This window comes from Meriones unguiculatus, chromosome 19, assembly GCF_030254825.1.
Source record: "Meriones unguiculatus strain TT.TT164.6M chromosome 19, Bangor_MerUng_6.1, whole genome shotgun sequence".
NCBI classification, from domain to species: Eukaryota; Metazoa; Chordata; class Mammalia; order Rodentia; family Muridae; genus Meriones; species Meriones unguiculatus.
Window position 1 is genome coordinate 36,963,058 of NC_083366.1, and position 18,386 is coordinate 36,981,443.

The 18,386-nt window shown below is 39.2% G+C and overlaps 1 protein-coding gene across 1 annotated transcript in view; it reads right to left on the minus strand.

The window, feature by feature from the left end:
- Nucleotides 1-4,151: 4,151 nt before the first annotated feature.
- Nucleotides 4,152-18,386, minus strand: part of Nme8 (NME/NM23 family member 8) — a 45,021-nt gene continuing 30,786 nt past the window's right edge. The window contains exons 11-15 of the mRNA XM_021646312.1: nt 8,734-8,878; nt 7,899-8,006; nt 6,918-7,069; nt 5,525-5,669; nt 4,152-4,386 (exon numbers count right to left, since the gene is read on the minus strand). Coding sequence (XP_021501987.1) covers nt 4,152-4,386; nt 5,525-5,669; nt 6,918-7,069; nt 7,899-8,006; nt 8,734-8,878 — 785 coding nt within the window. The remainder of the gene's footprint in view (nt 4,387-5,524; nt 5,670-6,917; nt 7,070-7,898; nt 8,007-8,733; nt 8,879-18,386) is intronic.

Genomic DNA, 18,386 nt, shown 5'->3' on the forward strand with positions numbered 1-18,386 from the left:
CATGTATGGTAATTTTGTATCCTGCAACTTTGCTGAAAGTGTTTCATTTTTGTTGTTGTTGTTGTTCTTGTTGTTTTTATCTCTGAAATAAAGCCAGCTTGGCCATAGTTTATGTGTGTGTGCATGCGTGTGTGTATGTGTATTTTGTTTTCATGTACTGTCTTGTGGATTCTTGTATTTATGTTCATCATATTCTCCTTTTTTGAATCTTCATGTGTTTTGGGTGCTGGATTAAGACTGGCGTTGCAAAAAGATTTTGGGAAGTTTTCTTTCTATTGTTATTTTTTAATTTTTTGAGGAGGATTAGTTGTACTAATTATATTTTTCTTGATCTCTTGAATTTTTTGAGTGTGTTTATAATTCTTTTGATTTCCACACCTTGAGTTTTTTCTGAGTTATGCTTGATAGGGACCATTATTATAAGATTGGTAGTTTGTTGGGAGACATAATATCTATTCTATTCATATTGTTTGTGGCTTTGCCATGGATGTAGGCATTTGGAATTAGGCTATTGGCTGTATCTTTTGATACAAGTTTTATCCAGCTGAACCTAAGATAGGGTGATGACTTGATGTTTGGGGGTCTCTACACAAAATCTCTACCCTTTCAATGTGTAGACCACTTTGCTAATAATAGTAGGTTTTTGAGCTCATGAACTTACTTGCACACACTTTTTTTTTTTGGATTGGTGAGAATTTACTTAGTGTGTGTCAGTTTGTCTGTGTTCCCTAAAAGCCACTTTCAACAACAGCAACGCAACATCTACACATTACTCCACATCTGCAGATTACTTTTGTGCTTAAACGCAAATGTTTAGTTAATACATGTACAACTTTTGCTTCTTTCAGTACTACCTGCTTACACTGAGTGCACAGATCAGCAAGTGGGGAAAATGTAGGACTTTCATGTTTTTTATGAGCATATACTGTGCTGAGTACTGGCAAAAGTTTCTAAATTCCCTTATATAGACTAGCACCTTTGCATGCTCTGGTTTCTTAAAGACCCTTTTAACTCTTCTCTGACTTCAGACAATCTATTATATGAATTTTAGGTCTAATCTTTAGGCTTAGGCAATTGTGGATTTCTGAGTTATTAAACAATATTTCCAAGCAATTTCCAGTTGACTGGTTTCCAGGCTACATGATGTACATAAACGTATATACATGTGCGTGTGTGTGTGTGTGTGTGTGTGTGTGTGTGTGTGAAACTCTTATTTCAGATGGCATCCAGAAATGTGAATGCAAGCAAACAAAATAATTTGTAAAATCTGCCCTTTTTAGAATTGAAGACTTGGCTCTGACCTTGGGAATGTAGCCACAGCCTTTCAGACCATCTTCTGTTGCTCTTTTCTAAAATGAATCATCATTTTTCAGGTTCCCACAAATCTTTACTTTCAAGATTCCTGAAAAATCTCTTCGTAGCAGTTTCTGGTAAAGTTCTTATGTCCTATGAGCAGGATAGGCACACGCTCCATCATTTTGTTCGTGTCATCCACCACATAGGAGTCTTTTCAACCTCGCTAGCTCATATAACCTGATTTATCTTAAATTCTGGATATCACTTACCCAATGTGACCAGCACAGAATGCATGGTGTTTTCTAAATCTCTTCTCTGTTTTGAATCTTCTGAGACTGACTAGCTTACTTACCCAGTGGCTGAAACCATAAAATCTCTTTTCTCTTTTCTTTGGTAGGGCGGCAGCCAGTTATTAAATCCTGGTGCAATGCAGCCTTCTAAGAATTGTTTTATCATCCACCCGTCCTAAACTCACATTTCCCAAGTTAGTTCTGGCTTCTCTAACGTTTCACATTGCTGATTGCCAAGTGTCCTGCCTGGATGACTTGTGCCTCATTTCTCCCCCTCTCTGTTTTCTATAAGCATCTGCTCTAGGACACATAGCATTTTCTACCTTCTCTTCTTGCAGTCATGGACTCAGTCAGCATAAAGAATTGTGTATACCCAGCATACAGCAAGAGCCAAAATAAAAAAAAGTGTCTTAAATGTGTGATACTTTTAATATTACCATCATAGTAATATTCCATAGCACAGAAAGCACATCAATGCAGCATCCAACATATTTTTATGTGCAAGCATTAAGAGAGTTACATTAAGAGAGTACACACAGTACATGTGTGTTTATGTGCTTATCTATGTTTATAAATGGGTGTGACGACTTAGAAATTCTAAAACATTCTCTTTCTTATCCTTATTTCTGACTTTGAAATTCTAACCCATTATTTCCAGGTATATTTCAATATTTAAATTGGCTGCCTCTGACCCATGAAACATACAGACGTCCCAGTTCAACACTGAATCATATATACTAAATGGAAACACCCAAATCAGTGGTAATGTTGCCCTTGGCATAAAAGGAGGACAACACAGATGTTAGGAGAAAAACTCACACTCAACAGAAGCTACATGGAGAGTGTAGGCCTTTTGAGAAGCTTCACTCACATCACTCCCTCACTCATCATCCCAATAGATTTACATCTGTTTGCAAGTACTATACGTACTATACTTCATTTAAACATAGCTGAAACGATACATAAAATTCATATTTTCAAAACATGAACATCCATAGGGTGTAAAACCATGCCTTGATTTACAAAACTACTTTTATATACAGTATTTTGATCTTGGCTTCTAATGGCTAAGTAGAACGTGGAATAGTGCTCTGGATAGTTTCATGTCAACTTGACACAAGCTAAAGTCACCCTAGGGGAGAGAATCTTAATTAAGAAAATTCTTTCATAACATGGGGCTGTAAGCAAACCTTCAGAGCATTTTTTACAGTAGCAGTTGATGGGGGACGGCCCAGACATTATGGGTGGTGCCATCACCAGGCTAGTGGTCCCGGGTTCTCTAAGGAAGCAGGCTGAGCAAGCCATGAGGCGCAAGCCATAAGCAGCACCTCTCCTTGGCCTCTGCATCAGCTCCTGATCCATGTCCTTGCTTTGCTTGGGTTCCTTTCCTGACTTCATTCAGTGATGGCCTATGATGTGGAAGTGTAAGCCAAATAAACCCCTTTTCTCCCAAAGTTGCTTCGGTTATGGTCTTTTATCACAGTAATAGTAATACCAACCTAAGACAAACAGTATTCTCTTCTGCTCCTGGAGGACCTTGCTAACAGGTTTCTCTACTTCACAGTTTCCTTACTTTCTTGTGGATACTGAACCAGGTCTGTTAAGACAATATTTCACACACAGGTTTGTTATTGGAAAATCCATAGCTAGAGATATGCTGTAGATATTTAAACTTTGCTTTTAAACATAAGAAGGAAGAACAGGTTTGATGGAAAAATATCATTCATTTCTTACTCTGTATTTAACATGAAGTAGCATACCACTACTGTACTGTTGTCATGTCATATCAGTCATTGGTGTGGTCCGTAGACACCAATAGACATCAGAGACATCAGAGATGGATGCTGCAGCCTTGGCAATAAACAACTCTTTGATTGGATTTAAGATCTGCTTAACAAGATGGAAACCATGCCTGGTAATGGAAGCCTCGCCAACTGCTCAATGGTAGTGAAGTCTTGGTTACTGAAGAGGAATCTACAACCACTAATTTACTAAATCAGCACAACCCCTAACAACATCCTATAAGCATTTGTCTTTATATGCACAGATAAATGTAGTCTTCACCATATACCAAAAAAAAAAAAGAAAAAAAGAAAAAAAAAGAAAAAGAAAAAAAAAGGACAGGGGAACTTTCACAACCAATCAGAATGCAGAGTAGTGGAGCCTACTCCCAGTGGATACATCTACAAAACACTCTTGAGCCTAAAGCTTAGGAAATACTGTGAAAGAGGGAGCAGAAGATTTGCTGCGAGACTTCATCTCACATGAATGGGTTGTCCAATGTCAAATGGTCAGCCCTGAAAACATACATACAAGTAGCACTACACAGACTAAATGGGTTATACTTAGGAAACATTGTGTGTGTGTGTGTGTGTGTGTGTGTGTGTGTGTGTGTGTGTGTATAAAATAACAATTAGTTGAAACAGAAAACATTATTTTGAAGGAGAGAGAAGGTGGGTATGTGAGAGGGTTTGGAGGGAGGAAAGGGATATGAGAAATGTAAAAAATAAAATTAAAAAAGAAAACACAATTTATTAAAGTGGCATATACTTTATAGTACGTACTCTAGTGTTCTGTCTTCTCAGGATCATTCTCTGGGAAAATACTATTGATGATGACTGCTGCTTCATCTGAGCTAGATGCCCCATGGACAGCATTTCTCAAAATGTCTACCCCATATTTGGCTCGAAGGCAACCTGGGGAGATCAGCTTTGCTTCTTCTGGGTCTCCGGGGCCTATCATGCGTTTCCATTCTGCAACAGCATTCCACTTGGTCAGAACCATGACTAGAGAGTTGCCCCTGCAAATAGCAATTCTTTTAGAAGGCTGACTCCTCCACACATTGCTAAAGACAGAATGCTTCTGGCACATCCAGAGAATTTTTCCCTAATCAATATAATCACATGTTTTCTTCTTTTTCACAAGCTTTGTGTCATTTAGGTGCTGTAACTTAATTCTAGAGAATGAATGTGAGAGAATTCCCATTTTTACCATTTTGGGGATCACACAAACATTCTCCTGGACCCAGGCTTTTACTTTATGTTCACCCTTCAGTCTCCAGTGCAGTGGTACTCAACCTCGCTAATGCTCTGGCCCTTTAATACAGTTCCTCATGTGGTGACCTTCAACCATGAAACTGTTTCATTGCTTCTTCATAATTGTACTTTTGCTACTGCTACGGATCATAATGTTAATACATGATGTGCAGGAGATTTGACATGCGACCCTGAAAGGAGTCGTGGTCCATAAGTTGAGAACCATTGTCTAGTCCTATAGGGATTGCCTCCACCACAGAAGGCTACCTTAGACAGACTACCCTTATTCTCAAGATGTACTCTATCCAGTGATTGGGTGGTATAAGTCATAAAGATGTCTTTATGACCTCAGCCCACTGCACTACCACTTAGATGGCAGATCTAGTTGGTCAGCAGAGACTTTGGTCCTCTGTATAGCACCTTGACCTCTTCTTTCTGCCCCTTTCACCTCTTTTGCCTCCGTCTGCACAATCCTCTAAGTATATTACCTAAACCTTCAGTTCTTAACATAATCTACAACAAAGTTGCCTGGAACTTTGCTTTCTTGGTGTTTGTGGTGCAGGTTTTCATTGATTTCACTTCCTGTAAGGTAGGTCTGTGTCTTTCTATTTTACAGATAAGAATATTTTAGCATAGTTCTGCATTGGCTAAACAAGAACTTAAACCTTGACAGCCTCTATATGTAGTATGAAGAACTAAATAACTAGAAGAACAGATAGAGAAGAAAGGAAGGGGGAAGAAATTGTAAAAATAAACTATAAATGTTAACAAGGTGTTTCTCCATGAGTCAGATTAGATAGAGCATTATTTAAAAAGTAATTTGTGTCTCTCACAGTTTCTATAATGTACAAGAAGCACTTCTACAGTACAAATAACTGCATGTCAGTAGTTGCCCAAACTTACATAGACAAGACTTCCAATACATGCTTATAGAAATCTCTTCCTGTTATTTTGAAATAAATTTTGTTTGCATGCTCTGGAAGCAGGTGCATTTCCTTCAGCAAGGTCAACTCAAATCCCGCCTCTTTGATGGTCTTTAGGATCTCCACTAAGGAAACAAACATTAAATACCATTGTAGAGCATTCATCCTATGTCCATGGTATATTCAAGGCAATCAAAATGTCAGAGGAAAACACGAGTTCAACTTGCATCTAATGATTTTGATACATACAAAATTGTGTAAGATTAAAAGCACCAAATTCCCAGCCAGAAGCCCTTCAGGTCGTTAGCATCGATGCCCCACTGTGATCAACTGAGGACGCATCAAAGGGAAAAGGAAGTCTGCTGACATGGTAAGCATGAAGACATAGTTTTGTCTTTATGCCCCAGATGTCCACAAATTTCTTGTGTGATCTGTGCTGGGGGGGAGAGCCAAGGCCAACATTCTTGCCTGACACCGAGAGGCACTGCTAGGTGCATCAATACAGTGAAGACTGTACGCATCTCACCAACAGCTTGAATGCTGAAGTTTTCATTCTCTAGACCAAGGGGAACCAACCGAAAGACCTGGAGCTTTCTGACAAAGGAAGAGGAGGAGGAGGGAAGATGGGATGATGCCTGGGAAAGAGGGAAGGGGAAAGGGAAAAAGAAATAAAGGATTTTTTTAACACCAAATAAAAAACACTCAGAGGTGCTGGGCTGGGAAGAAAGGTGAGTGAGACCCAACCTACAGAAAACCTGAACAAGATTGGGCCTTTCCTGCTCGCAAAGATAACCAGGTCATACCTCCAGGGTCCCTCTAGTGACAAAGGTGAACAGAGTACAAAGCATACATCAAAATTTGAGCTGACCCAGTAAATTTATCAGGAGAAGATGATATGATAAAGAATAATATGCATGGTTCCTAGCCCACAAGCCAGGAAACAGTGCTCCCTGGAATATCCAAGGAGTTCATTTTCAGCAAGTTTCCCTTAAAACTCACTAGGACTCTACAGGAGAATCCAGAAGGCAACATTTAGAAGAACAACTAGAAACTTTACCAAATAACTCAGTGAGTTTAAAGTAGATGTGAACAAACGCGTCACTGAACCCCACTTGGCTAAAAATAAGTGCCTGAATAGTGTCCAAGAAAACATAAATACAAAACAGAGTGAAGGAAGGGAGACAAGTCAGGATTTGAAGACTGAATCCAATAAAGAGAAGCACTGAAGGAAACAAAAGCCAAAATAAAGAAGACATTGAAAGAGAAAACCTTAATAACCCAATAAGAAAATTCAGGGGAAATAACCTGAATTATATAGAGCAAATCAAGCAGAAAATAAGCTGTCAGGACTTGAAGATAAAGTAGATGCTTACCCCTGTGCTCATATGACACATGAGGCTTGATCAGTCCCAGTGTGCTCTGCAGAGGGAAGAAGTACTCTATTTCTTTCTCAGCTGCTGCTTTTGAGCTGCTTCCATAGAACTGGTTGACAGGTAAACTTTCTGTGGCAAACTGTGCGCACAAACTATGAGGGGGGAAACAATCAAATGTAATATCACACTATTTTTTATAATTTTATTTCATTTTATTTGATGTGCATTAGTGTGACCGTGTCAGATCCCTCGGAATTGGCACTATAGACAGTTGTGAGCTGCCATGTAGGTGCTAGGAATCGAACCTGGGTCCTTTGGAAGGGCAGACAGTGCTCTTAAACACTGAGCCATCTCTCCAACCCCAAAAATCATACTATTTATTTAAGTTTGGAAAAAGAAAAATCAAGCAACAACACACATCCCAGATCTAAGTACTGCATAACAGGAAGTAATTAGCTAGTGACTTTGACATACAATGTCCTTTTAGGGAGGTAGCACACATTGGGAAGAAAATATGTGGACGTTTAAATGCCACTGTTAATGGCTAAAACCAAGGAAAACAATAAAGGGCGGGAAGACCTGTAGTAAAAAATTCTGGGTAGCTGTGGGACTTCACTTGGTAAGATTAAAGTTCTCTGTATAGTAGTGTTAAGGTTAATCTTGATTTTTCCCATGAACATTTCAAAGCTCTTATGATCAATTAAAGATATCGAAGCTATGATCACAACTTTTCTCATGGTAATTTGTCATAAATTGTGACTATGGTGGATAGTTCTTCCTGTAAGTAGAGAGACACGAGGCCCAAGTCAAGCATTCCAGCTCTTCTAGGAAAACTATGGCTATCTCCAAATTTATATTAGAGCAGACCTACACACTAGGCAGTCAAATACTCCACTAGGAACACCTGCTTTCCTGAGAAGCTCTCTCATACTAAAACTGCATTGCATGAAAAAGGGTAGGGAGCCATGATGTAAGTGATACCAGTCTGGATGAGATACAAAAGCTTCATCAACAGTTTTGGGTCCGATTAAATATTGCCAGTAATCCACAGCATTTTCCCTCAGTAGAACAAGGACATAAGACTGATCACTGTTAGAAAAAGCAAAAAACCAAAGGTTAATGAAAAAACATCTTAGTTGCTAATGATATTCAGAGGACACAAGTATGTGTCGTTAAACTGACTTCAGTGTATCAAATGATCTATAAAGAGCCCAACATTAATATATATTGGCATCCACTCAAGAGTATACTTAGATGAGATGAGAAAACAGGAAGAAAAGCTCTTTGGAGTGGTTTCTTCCAAACTGTCATACATTGGTTGGTTTATGTAATCTTGCTGGCTTTTTGCTTCTGCTTCATTTCTGTTACTCCACCAGCTATCAGGCAGCTTTCCAGCATCTTATTTCTTCTCTAGGATGTGTGATATCAAAGCTTATCAAACCCTCAAAGCAGTAATTAGACTGCCCAAAGGCTCTAATAGTTCTCTGCTTGGACCTGGTAATATTGCCCACTCTGGAATTCTACATCCAACTCAACTGGAAACTGGTATGTGTCCATGTCCATAGGACCCATTATTTTCTCTAACAGTATTTCAAAGAGAGAGAGAGAGAGAGAGAGAGAGAGAGAGAGAGAGAGAGAGAGAGGAGACAGACATTTGAGCAGAGAACAAGCACAGTAACAGCACTGAAAAAGAAATAGACCAAGAACTTGTTTGAAGAATTCAGAAGTTTTCTAGCCTAATGAAAAGGAAGCTTTAAAAAGGTTGAAATGAACAGAAAATAATCAGAACGCTTTCTAAGCCTGATCCCTGCTTTACCTGCACACATAGGATATAAGTTGATTAAAGTAATCCTCATTCTCATATGTCTTGCACAATGTTCTTGCTTCTTCCTCTGATAATAATATTTGCCTCTGCATCAGTATGATAAATCCTTCATTTTGAATGATGTTCAAAACTTCATCTGAATAAAAAGTTATGACAAAGTAAGTTTCGAACTTGCAGATTTGTAGCTATAAGCACAATACGTGGTGCAATGTTGTGAAGGTATCTTGTATACTTAACTCTCTTGTGAAATGTGAAGTTTTCATAAACAGCTTCTTAGGTTTCAAGATGAATGGTGCTTCTTAATATATCAGTAATGTTGTTGCTTGAAATTTTCTTACCACATACTAAAACAGTTACACAGAGGAGCCTTAGGATATAATTTCATTTTCTGCACTTGAACTGTGTGTATGCTGCTATGTGGTGGCTTGAATGAAACTGACTCCCATAGGTTCATATATTTAAATGCTTGGTTCCTTGTTGGTGAAACTGTTTGTGAAGAATTAGGAGATGTGGCTATGTTGGAGGAGCTATTGGGTGTTATTGAGTTTTTACTGATTGTGTTACTGACAGTGGGATTGGAAGTTTAAGAATCTCATGCTGACCAGAATCCAAGATGGCTGCTACCAGTATATCTGTAATTGAGGGGCACAGGAACGGAAACTCCAAAATTGGTGAGTGGAAGGGCAGCTGAAACCAGAACATTGACATTGAGGCTTTCTGGGCGAGAGGGGATGACCCCTGAGGTGGGACAATTTGGATCCAGGTCACCTGTGGACATCTCCAGGAACTGAGAGTGGTGAATATTCAACCCTTCTGCACATCCCCTTGCCCTAAGCACGGATCTCCCTGCCCGGTGTAGGTGGCAGTGATTGCTCCAAGCACAAGCTTCCATTCTAAGTGACTGAGACAGCAGAGGTGGGCCTCCCAGGCTGGCAGCAGGCAGTGGGCAGCTGTAGCAGCCTCCCAGGTCTGCAGTGACAGCGGGGTGGCATTTAGTCCAAACAGGAGCCTTTGTGCTCAGTGACTGAGACAGCAGAGGTGGCTACCCCAAGTAGAGGTCTCCCTGTCCGGCAGTCAAACAGTGGACACCACAGAGCTGTCAGATCTCCTACACTCTCATTCACCCCTATGGGTCCAAATCTGAGATTAGAGAACAGGGGGAAACCCTGTGTTTTCCAGTTAGACCTGTTAGTGAGTGAGTGCACCTTCAAGTGAGTACATACAGAGCCTCAGATCCAGGCTCCCTTACACTAGCAGCCAAACATTGGATCCCTTCCATCTGTTGGGCTACTGGGACAGTGTTCTCAACACTGAAGCCCCTGTTCTGTGGGTCTGCCAGTGGAATCCAGGCAAAAAAATTCCTGAAGCCCAGACAGATCTGAATACCCTGAGGACAGTACAGCAGGCCTGTAGGCCACTGAGGTATTCAGAGCACCTGCACATGCACACTGTGCTCATAGCACCAGCACCTGCACCCCCTCCTGCACCTGAGCTCCACATTCCAGGCATCTACACACACTAGCACCCTGTCCTTCAAGGCAAAACTTCCATGCACACTTCTGTGCTTGCGCACATGTGCCTGTGACCTTCCTCCCTTAGCTACAGCTGAAACACCAATATCCACTCTCAAACCAGTGAACCTCTTTCATCTTACTAAAGAATATCCAGATACCAGAGACAGATGGACCTAGTCTAAAGTACAGACTCCAGGAATAAACCTCAAAGGTTACAGATAAGCAGATGGCTAGAGGTCAACATAAGAACACATCCAACAAAAATCAGAACATCATGGCTTCACCAGCAACCTCCAAAATCAACAGATATACTTATTCATCGGAAACACAGGAAAATGATCTCAAATTTATGTTTATCCAGTTACTAGAGGCACAGGAAGAGGAAATGAACAAAGCTCTCAAAGAAATGCAGGCAAGTACAGCCAAACAAATAGAGGCACAAGTAGAGGTTTATAGAGAGGAAACAAACAAACAAGAAAAGAGGCCATCATGGAAAGACAGGAACCCACATTGAAACAGATGAAGGAAATTGTGAAAGAGATGAAAACAGAATTAGAATCAATAAAAAAAAAAACACAAACAGAGAAAACTCTGGAGCTGGAGAACTTAGAGAAAAGATCAGGAACCACAAAGGTAAGCATCACCAACAGAATACAAGAGATGGAAGAGAAAAATCTCAGGTGTTGATGATACAATTGCAGAAATTGATGCATCTCTCAAAGAAAAAGTAAAATCAGAAAAGTTCCAAACACAAAACAACCAAGAAATCAAGGACGCCATGAAAAGATGAAATCAAAGAATAATAGGAATAAATGAAAAAGAAGATTTCAGGTTCCAAGATCCAGAAAATATTTTAAAGAAAATCATAAAAGAAAATTTTCTCAACTTAAAGAGATGTCTATAAACATACAAAGGGATTGTAGAACACCAAATAGAAAAGTAGCCCTGAAAAGAAATTCCTCATGACATGTAACAGTCTAAACAGTAAACAGTAAACAGATCCTAAACAGTAAATCTACAGAACAAAGAAAAACTATTAAAAGCAAGGAGAAAAGGCCAAATAAAATACGACGGTAGACCTATCAGAGTCACACTAGACTTCTCAACAGAAAATGAAAAATCCAGAAGAACCTGGGCAGATGTCATGGCAGACTCTAAGAGACCAAAGTTGCCAACCCAGAATACTATATCTTGCAAAGCTTTCGGGACATAGATGGAGAAATCAAAATATTCCATTACAAAACTAAACTTAAACAATATCTACACAGCAGCCCAGCCCTACAGAAGATACTAGAAGGAAACCTCCAATCCAATGAAATCAACTAACCCAAGAAAACACAGGATATAGATAACTTCACAACAAAAAAAATTAAAACAATAACACCACGAATTCCACGATACAAGGAAGATTCATTGTATTCTAAGATTCAATTGGTCACTATTTTCTATCAACATCAACAGACTCAACTTTCCAATAAAAAGACACAGACTAACAGAATGGTTACAAAAACAGGATCCAACATTCTGCTGCATCCAAGAAACACACCTCTACAACAAAGATAAATACTACCTCAGAGTAAAGGCCTAGAAAAATGTTTTTCAAGCAACTGGACCCAGAAAACAAGCTGGGGTAGCTATCCTAATATTTAATAAAATGGATTTTCAACTAAAATTAATCAAAAAAGATGAGGAGGGGCACCTCATTCTCATCAAAGGAAAAATCCACCAGAGGGACATCACAATCCTGAACATCTATGTCCCAAATACAAGAGGACCTGCCTTTGCCAATGAAACATTGTTAACGCTTAAATCACACATCGATTCCAACACCTTAATAATGGGAGACTTCAACAATCCACTTTCACCAAGGGACAGATCATATAGACAGAAGCTAAATAGGGAAATAATGACACTTACAGAGATCCTAAATAAAATGAACCTGATAGATGTCTACAGAACTTTTCACCCAAATTCAAAAGATACACCATTTTTTCAGCACCTCATGGAACTTTCTCAAAAAATTGACTTTATACCTGAGCACAAAGCAAGCCTCAACAGATACCAGAAGATTGAAATAATCCCTTGTATCCTATCAGACCACCATGGCCTAAAACTAGACTTCAACAACAAAAGAAATAACAAAAAGCCTACATACACATGGAAACTAAACAACTCTCTACTCAAGGACAGCTTGGTCAGGGAAGAAATGAAAAAAGAAATCAGAGACTTCCAAAAATTCAATGAAAATGAAGGCACAACTTACCCAAACTTATGGGACACAATGAAAGCAGTGCTAAGAGGAAAGTTCATAGCACTAAGTGCCTCCAGAAAGATGTTTGAGATGACTCATACAAGCAACTTAATGGCACAACTAAAAGCCCTAGGGGAAAATAAAGAAACAGATACACTCAAGAGGAGTAGATAATTGGAAATAACCAAATTCAGAAAAAAAAAAAAAAAAAAAAAACAATGAAAAGAATCAATGAGACCAAGAGCTGGTTATTTGAGAAAATCAACAAGATAGACAACCCTTAGCCAAACTAACTAAAAGGCAGAGAGAAACTATCAAAATCAGAAAAATCAAACAAAAAGGAGGACATAACAACAGTCACTGAGGAAATCCAAACAATCATTAGGTCTTACTACAAAAGCCTATATGCCACAAAATTTGAAAATCTAAAGGAAATGGACAATTTTCTTGATAGATTCCATTTAAGAAAATTAAATCAAGATCAGGTAAATAGATTAAATAGCTTTATATCCTCCAAGGAAATAGAAGCAGTCACCAAAAGTCTCCCTTTTACGTCTAAAACAAAAAGGGGGAACTGTAGAGAGCTGCGTAATGCCATGCCTTAAAGATGGAGCTGGTTTCCGCCTTCCACCTTCCCGATGGTGAGTGCTTTCTGTCACGAACAACTCCACATTTGGCTAAGGCTGAGGATCTGGCTTGCTTCCATGTATGTGGACCTATCTGCATTGCCCACGTGGCATGCCGGGGTTGGCTACCCAGAGGCCATTTAAGCTGTGGGCTGGCTTTCCCCAGGGTCAGATGATTGTTCAAGGTTCCTGAATAAACTGCATTGAAAAAAAAAAAAAAAAAGCTCAAGGCCAAATGGTTTCAGTGCCGAATTCTACCATACCTTCAAAGAACAGCTAATTCCAATTCTCGTCAAACTATTCCACAAAATGGAAACAGAAGGAACATTACCAAACTCATTCTATGAACCCACAAAGACCCAACAAAAAAGAGAACTTCAGTCCTATCTTTCTAATGAACACTGATTCAAATATACTCAATAAAATACTTGCAAACTGAATCCAAGAACACATAAAAGATACCATCCACCATGACCAAGGAGGCTTCATCCCATATTTGCAGGTGTGGTTCAATATATGGAAATCCATCAATGTAATCCACCATATAAACAAATTGAAGGAGAAAAACCACATGGTTATCTCCTTAGATGCCAAAAAAGCATTTAACAAAATCCAACACCCATTCATGTTTAAAGTCTTGGAGAGATCAGGGATACAAGGCATATTCCTAAACATAGTAAAGACAATATACAACAAGCCTACAGCCAACATCAAACCAAATGGAGAGAAACTTAAATCAATCCCACTGAAATCAGGGACAAGGCAAGGTTGCCTCGTCTCTCCATATCACTTCAACATAGTATTTGAAGTCCTAGCTAGCACAATAAGACAACTAATGGAGATCAAGAGGATACAAATCAGAAAGGAAGAAGTCAAAGTATCACTGTTTATAGATATTGTGATAGTATATATGAATGACCCCAAAAATTCAACCAGAGAACTCCTTCAGCTGATAAACAACTTCAGCAAAGTGGCTGGATACAAAATTAACTCCAAAAAAATCAGTAGCCCTCCTGTATACAAAAGACAAAAGAGCTCAGAAAAAAAAGAAAAAAAAAAAAAAAAAAAAAAAAAAAACAGGGAAACAACACCCTTCACAATAACACTAATAACATAAAGTTCCTTGGTGTGACTCTAACCAAGTAAAAGACCTGTTTGAAGAAAACTTCAAGTCTCTGAAGAAGGAAATTGAAGAAGATATCAGAAGATAGAAAGCTCTCCCATGCTCACAGATCTGTAGGATTAAATAGTGAAAAATGGCCATCCTGCCAAAAGCAAGGTACAGATTCAATGCAATTCCCATCAAAATAACAGCATGACTCTTTTCAGACATTGAGAGAACAATTCTCAACTTCATATGGAAAAAAAAAACCCAGAATTGCTAAAACAGTCCTCTACAACAACACATCGTCTGGCGGTATCTCCATTCCTGATCTCAAGCTGTACTGCAGAGCAATAGTAATAAAAACTGCATGGTACTGTCATAGAAACAGAATTATGGATCAATGGATCAAAGAATGGATCAAATTATGGATCAAAGAAAAGACCCAGAAATAAACCCACACACCTATGGATAACTGATTTTTGACAAAGAAGCCAAAACCATACAATGAAAAAAAGACATGTTCAGCAAATAGTGCTGTTCTAACTGGATGTCTACATGTAGAAAAATGCAAATAGATCCATATTCATTACCCTGCAAAATCCAAGTGGATCAAAAATCTCAACATAAAACAAAACACACTAAATCTGTTAAAAGAAAAAGTGGGAAAGAGCCTAGAACTCATTGGCACAGGAGACAACTTCCTGAACACCAACGGCACATGCTCTAAGAGCAACAATCGATAAGTGAGACTTAACGAAACTGAAAAGCTTCTGTAAAGCAAAGGACACTGTCCTCAGAACAAAATGACAGGCTACAGACTGGGAAAGGATTTTCACGAACTCTATATCTGACAGAAGGCTAATATCCAGAATATATAAAGAATTCAAGACGTTAAACAGCAACAAATCAAGTAATCCAATTAAAAAATGGGGTACAGAGCTAAACAGAGAATTCTCTGTAGAGGAATATCGAATGGCAGAGAAACACTTAAAGAAGTGCTCTGTGTCCTTAGTTATCAGACAATACAAATTAAAACAACACAGATTTCATCTTAACCCCCCCTCAGCATGGCTAAGATCAAACACTCAAGTGACAATACATGCTGGAGAGAATGTGGAGAAAGGGGAACCCTCCTCCATTGTTGGTGGGAATGTAAGCTTGTACAACCACTTTGGAAATCAATCTGGCGCTTTCTCAGACAATTAGGAATACTGCGTCCTCAAGATCCAGTTATACCACTTCCATATATTCAAAATATGCTCAAGTACACAATAAAGTTATTTGCTCAACCCTGTTTGTAGCAGCTTTATCCATAATAGCTAGAACCTGGAAACAACCCAGATGTCCCTCAATGGAGGAATGGATACAGAAATTTTGATATTTTTACACAATGGAATATTACTCAGCAATTGAAAACAAGAAAATCATGAAATTGCAGGCAAATGGTGGGAACTAGAAAAGGTCATCCTGAGTGAGGTGTCCCAGAAGCATAAAGACACCCATTGTATATATTCAGTTTCAAGTGGATATTAGGCATATAATATAGGATAAACATACTAAAATCTGTACACCTAAAGAGGCTAAGCAAGGAGGACGACCCTGCTTATCACTCCTGAGATGATCAATCCTCACTCAGAAAGGCAAACGGGACAGACATTGAAAGAGGGAAAAAACAGGGAACAGGACAGAAGCCTACCACAGGAGCTTCTGAAAGATTCTACCTAGCAGGGTATTAAAGCAAATGCTGAGACTCATAGCCACACTTTGGGCAGAGTGCAGGGAATCTTATGAAAGAAGGGGGAGAGGGAAAGACATGGGCGGCCACAGGAGCATTATAAGGAGAGCAACAGAACCAAAAAATCTGAGCACAGTGGTCTTTTCTGAAACCGATGATACTCCAACCCAGGACCATGCATGCGATAACCTAGAACCCTTACACAGATATAGCTCATGGCAGTTCAGTGTCCAAGTGGGTTCCTAGTAAGGGGAACAGGGACTGTCTCTGACATGAACTCATGGGCTGGCTCTTTGATCACTTCCATGTGAAGGGTGAACAGCCTTACCAGGCCACAGAGGAAGACAATGCAGCCAGTCCTGATGAGACCTGATAGGCTAGGGTCTGAAGGAAAGGGAGGAGGACCACCCCTATTAGTGGACTTGGGAAGGGCATGGGGGGAGATGAGGGAGGATGGGTGGATTGGGAGGGAATGAGGGAGGGTGCTGCAGCTGGGATATAAAGTGAATAAACTGTAATTAATAAAATAATAAAAATTAAAAATAAAAAAGAAGCATATGCCATTGCCAGTCAGCTTTTTCTTTCTGTGCCTACAACTTGAGGATCAAATGTAAACTCTCTGGTATTTCTCCAGCACCGTGCCTGCATGTCTGCTGCCAGGCTTCTCATCGTGATGTTCAGGGACTCACCCTCTGAACACTAAGCAAGCCCCCAATTAAATATTTTCTTTCATGAGTTTCCATGGTCATAATGTCTTTCCACAGAAATAGAAAATAACCAAGATAGCAACATAAATATTTAACCAATTCAAGTATAAATCTTTGTAAGAGCAAGCTACTATTTTACTTTTCTATTTGGAGAGAAATAATTTGACTGCATTTCCCAAATTGTTTCTCTACCTCCTTCTCACTAGCCTGCTTCTGTCAGCCAAAGAACAGAAAATTAAGCACCTTGCCAACCTTCCTCTTGCACAGTGTGGAAATGAACCCAGATGTGATATATTATGTTTTACAAAAGTATGCTGAGATGTTTCTCAGAAGAGGTACCTAGGAAAAATCCTCTACACTGGCTTTCTGTAGATACCACTGAATAAACAAAAAATACAGTTTTTAACTCAGAGCCCAGTCAGTATTATTCCTGTTTAATGATTTTTTTTTACAATCATCTGATTCAGGGAGTATAAATTAAGGAAGGTATACACAAAGACAATCAACCACAACTCTTCAAGTATGTGCAGTTTCATTAGCTGTAGCAGCTCACCTTCCCAGAACAGCTTCCCTCAGCCTTGTTCACAAGTCAGTATAAGAAGCTATGGCATTCCAATCGCCTGAGAAGCAAGTGTCACTTCTTACATGACTATAGAGGTCATTGCTAAGCAAATCAAACTACATTAATGTGCAGTATAGCTCCCAGGCTTTATTCTCGCCTAACAATTGTTCATTGCACTCTGTTTTTTTAGATTTATTTCCTGTTCATCATGGGAGACATAATATATCAGATGCATTTGCTTGGCCTTAATCAGAGCCTTATGCTTATTGTCAGGAAAAAAAAAAAGAAATACAGAAGTCACTATCTTTCTTATACAGAAACAAGAGAGATGGTAGTCACTATCTTTCTTATACAGAAAATGGGAGCGAGATGGTAGCAATAATCCAAACAGGGAATGATCCTACATAGACCTATGTTGTAGTAACATAGGTCCAGGCTAACCCATCCTGGCATCCTCTTCCTTCCTCATTTCCTGTCTGTCTGTCCTTCCTGTGATTCTTCCTGGGATTCTCCAAAGTCCACGAACCCTAGCCACACCTACCCCATTCTGCCCTGCCCAGGTATAGGCTGTTTAATTAGCCAATCAGGTATAATGACCTAGGAAGGTTTACACAGAGGACCAGTAACTACCATGAGAACAACCTCCAACAGAGCTATTTATTTACCGAAACAGCAACAACCATAAAAACCAAAACAAAACCAAAAACTTATCTATAACTGGGCACAATGATGCACACCTGTAATAATAGCACTCAGGGAGGCAGAGGCAAGTGGATCTCTGTGAGTTTGAGACCAGCCTGGTCCCCAAAGTGAGTCCAGGACAGCCTGTCTTGGGGAAAAAAACTGATATTTGCTGAGGACATAAAGCAAATACATTTGCTCCAAAAGATTTGTTTGACTAAAAAATAAGTTAATAAAAAATAGTAAAAGAAAAATATCATATCAAGTAGAAGATATATAGAAAAAATGAATAGAGGTGTATTATATTTTTTGAAATAATGAGAATAATGAACATAACAATTTTATTTATTCATTTGTGTGTGTGTGTGTGTGTGCTGGCATGCATGTTCAAGCATGTATGTGTTCAGATGTGACTATATGTGCACATATATGCTTGTGGAGACTGGAGATCAATCTTTGGTGT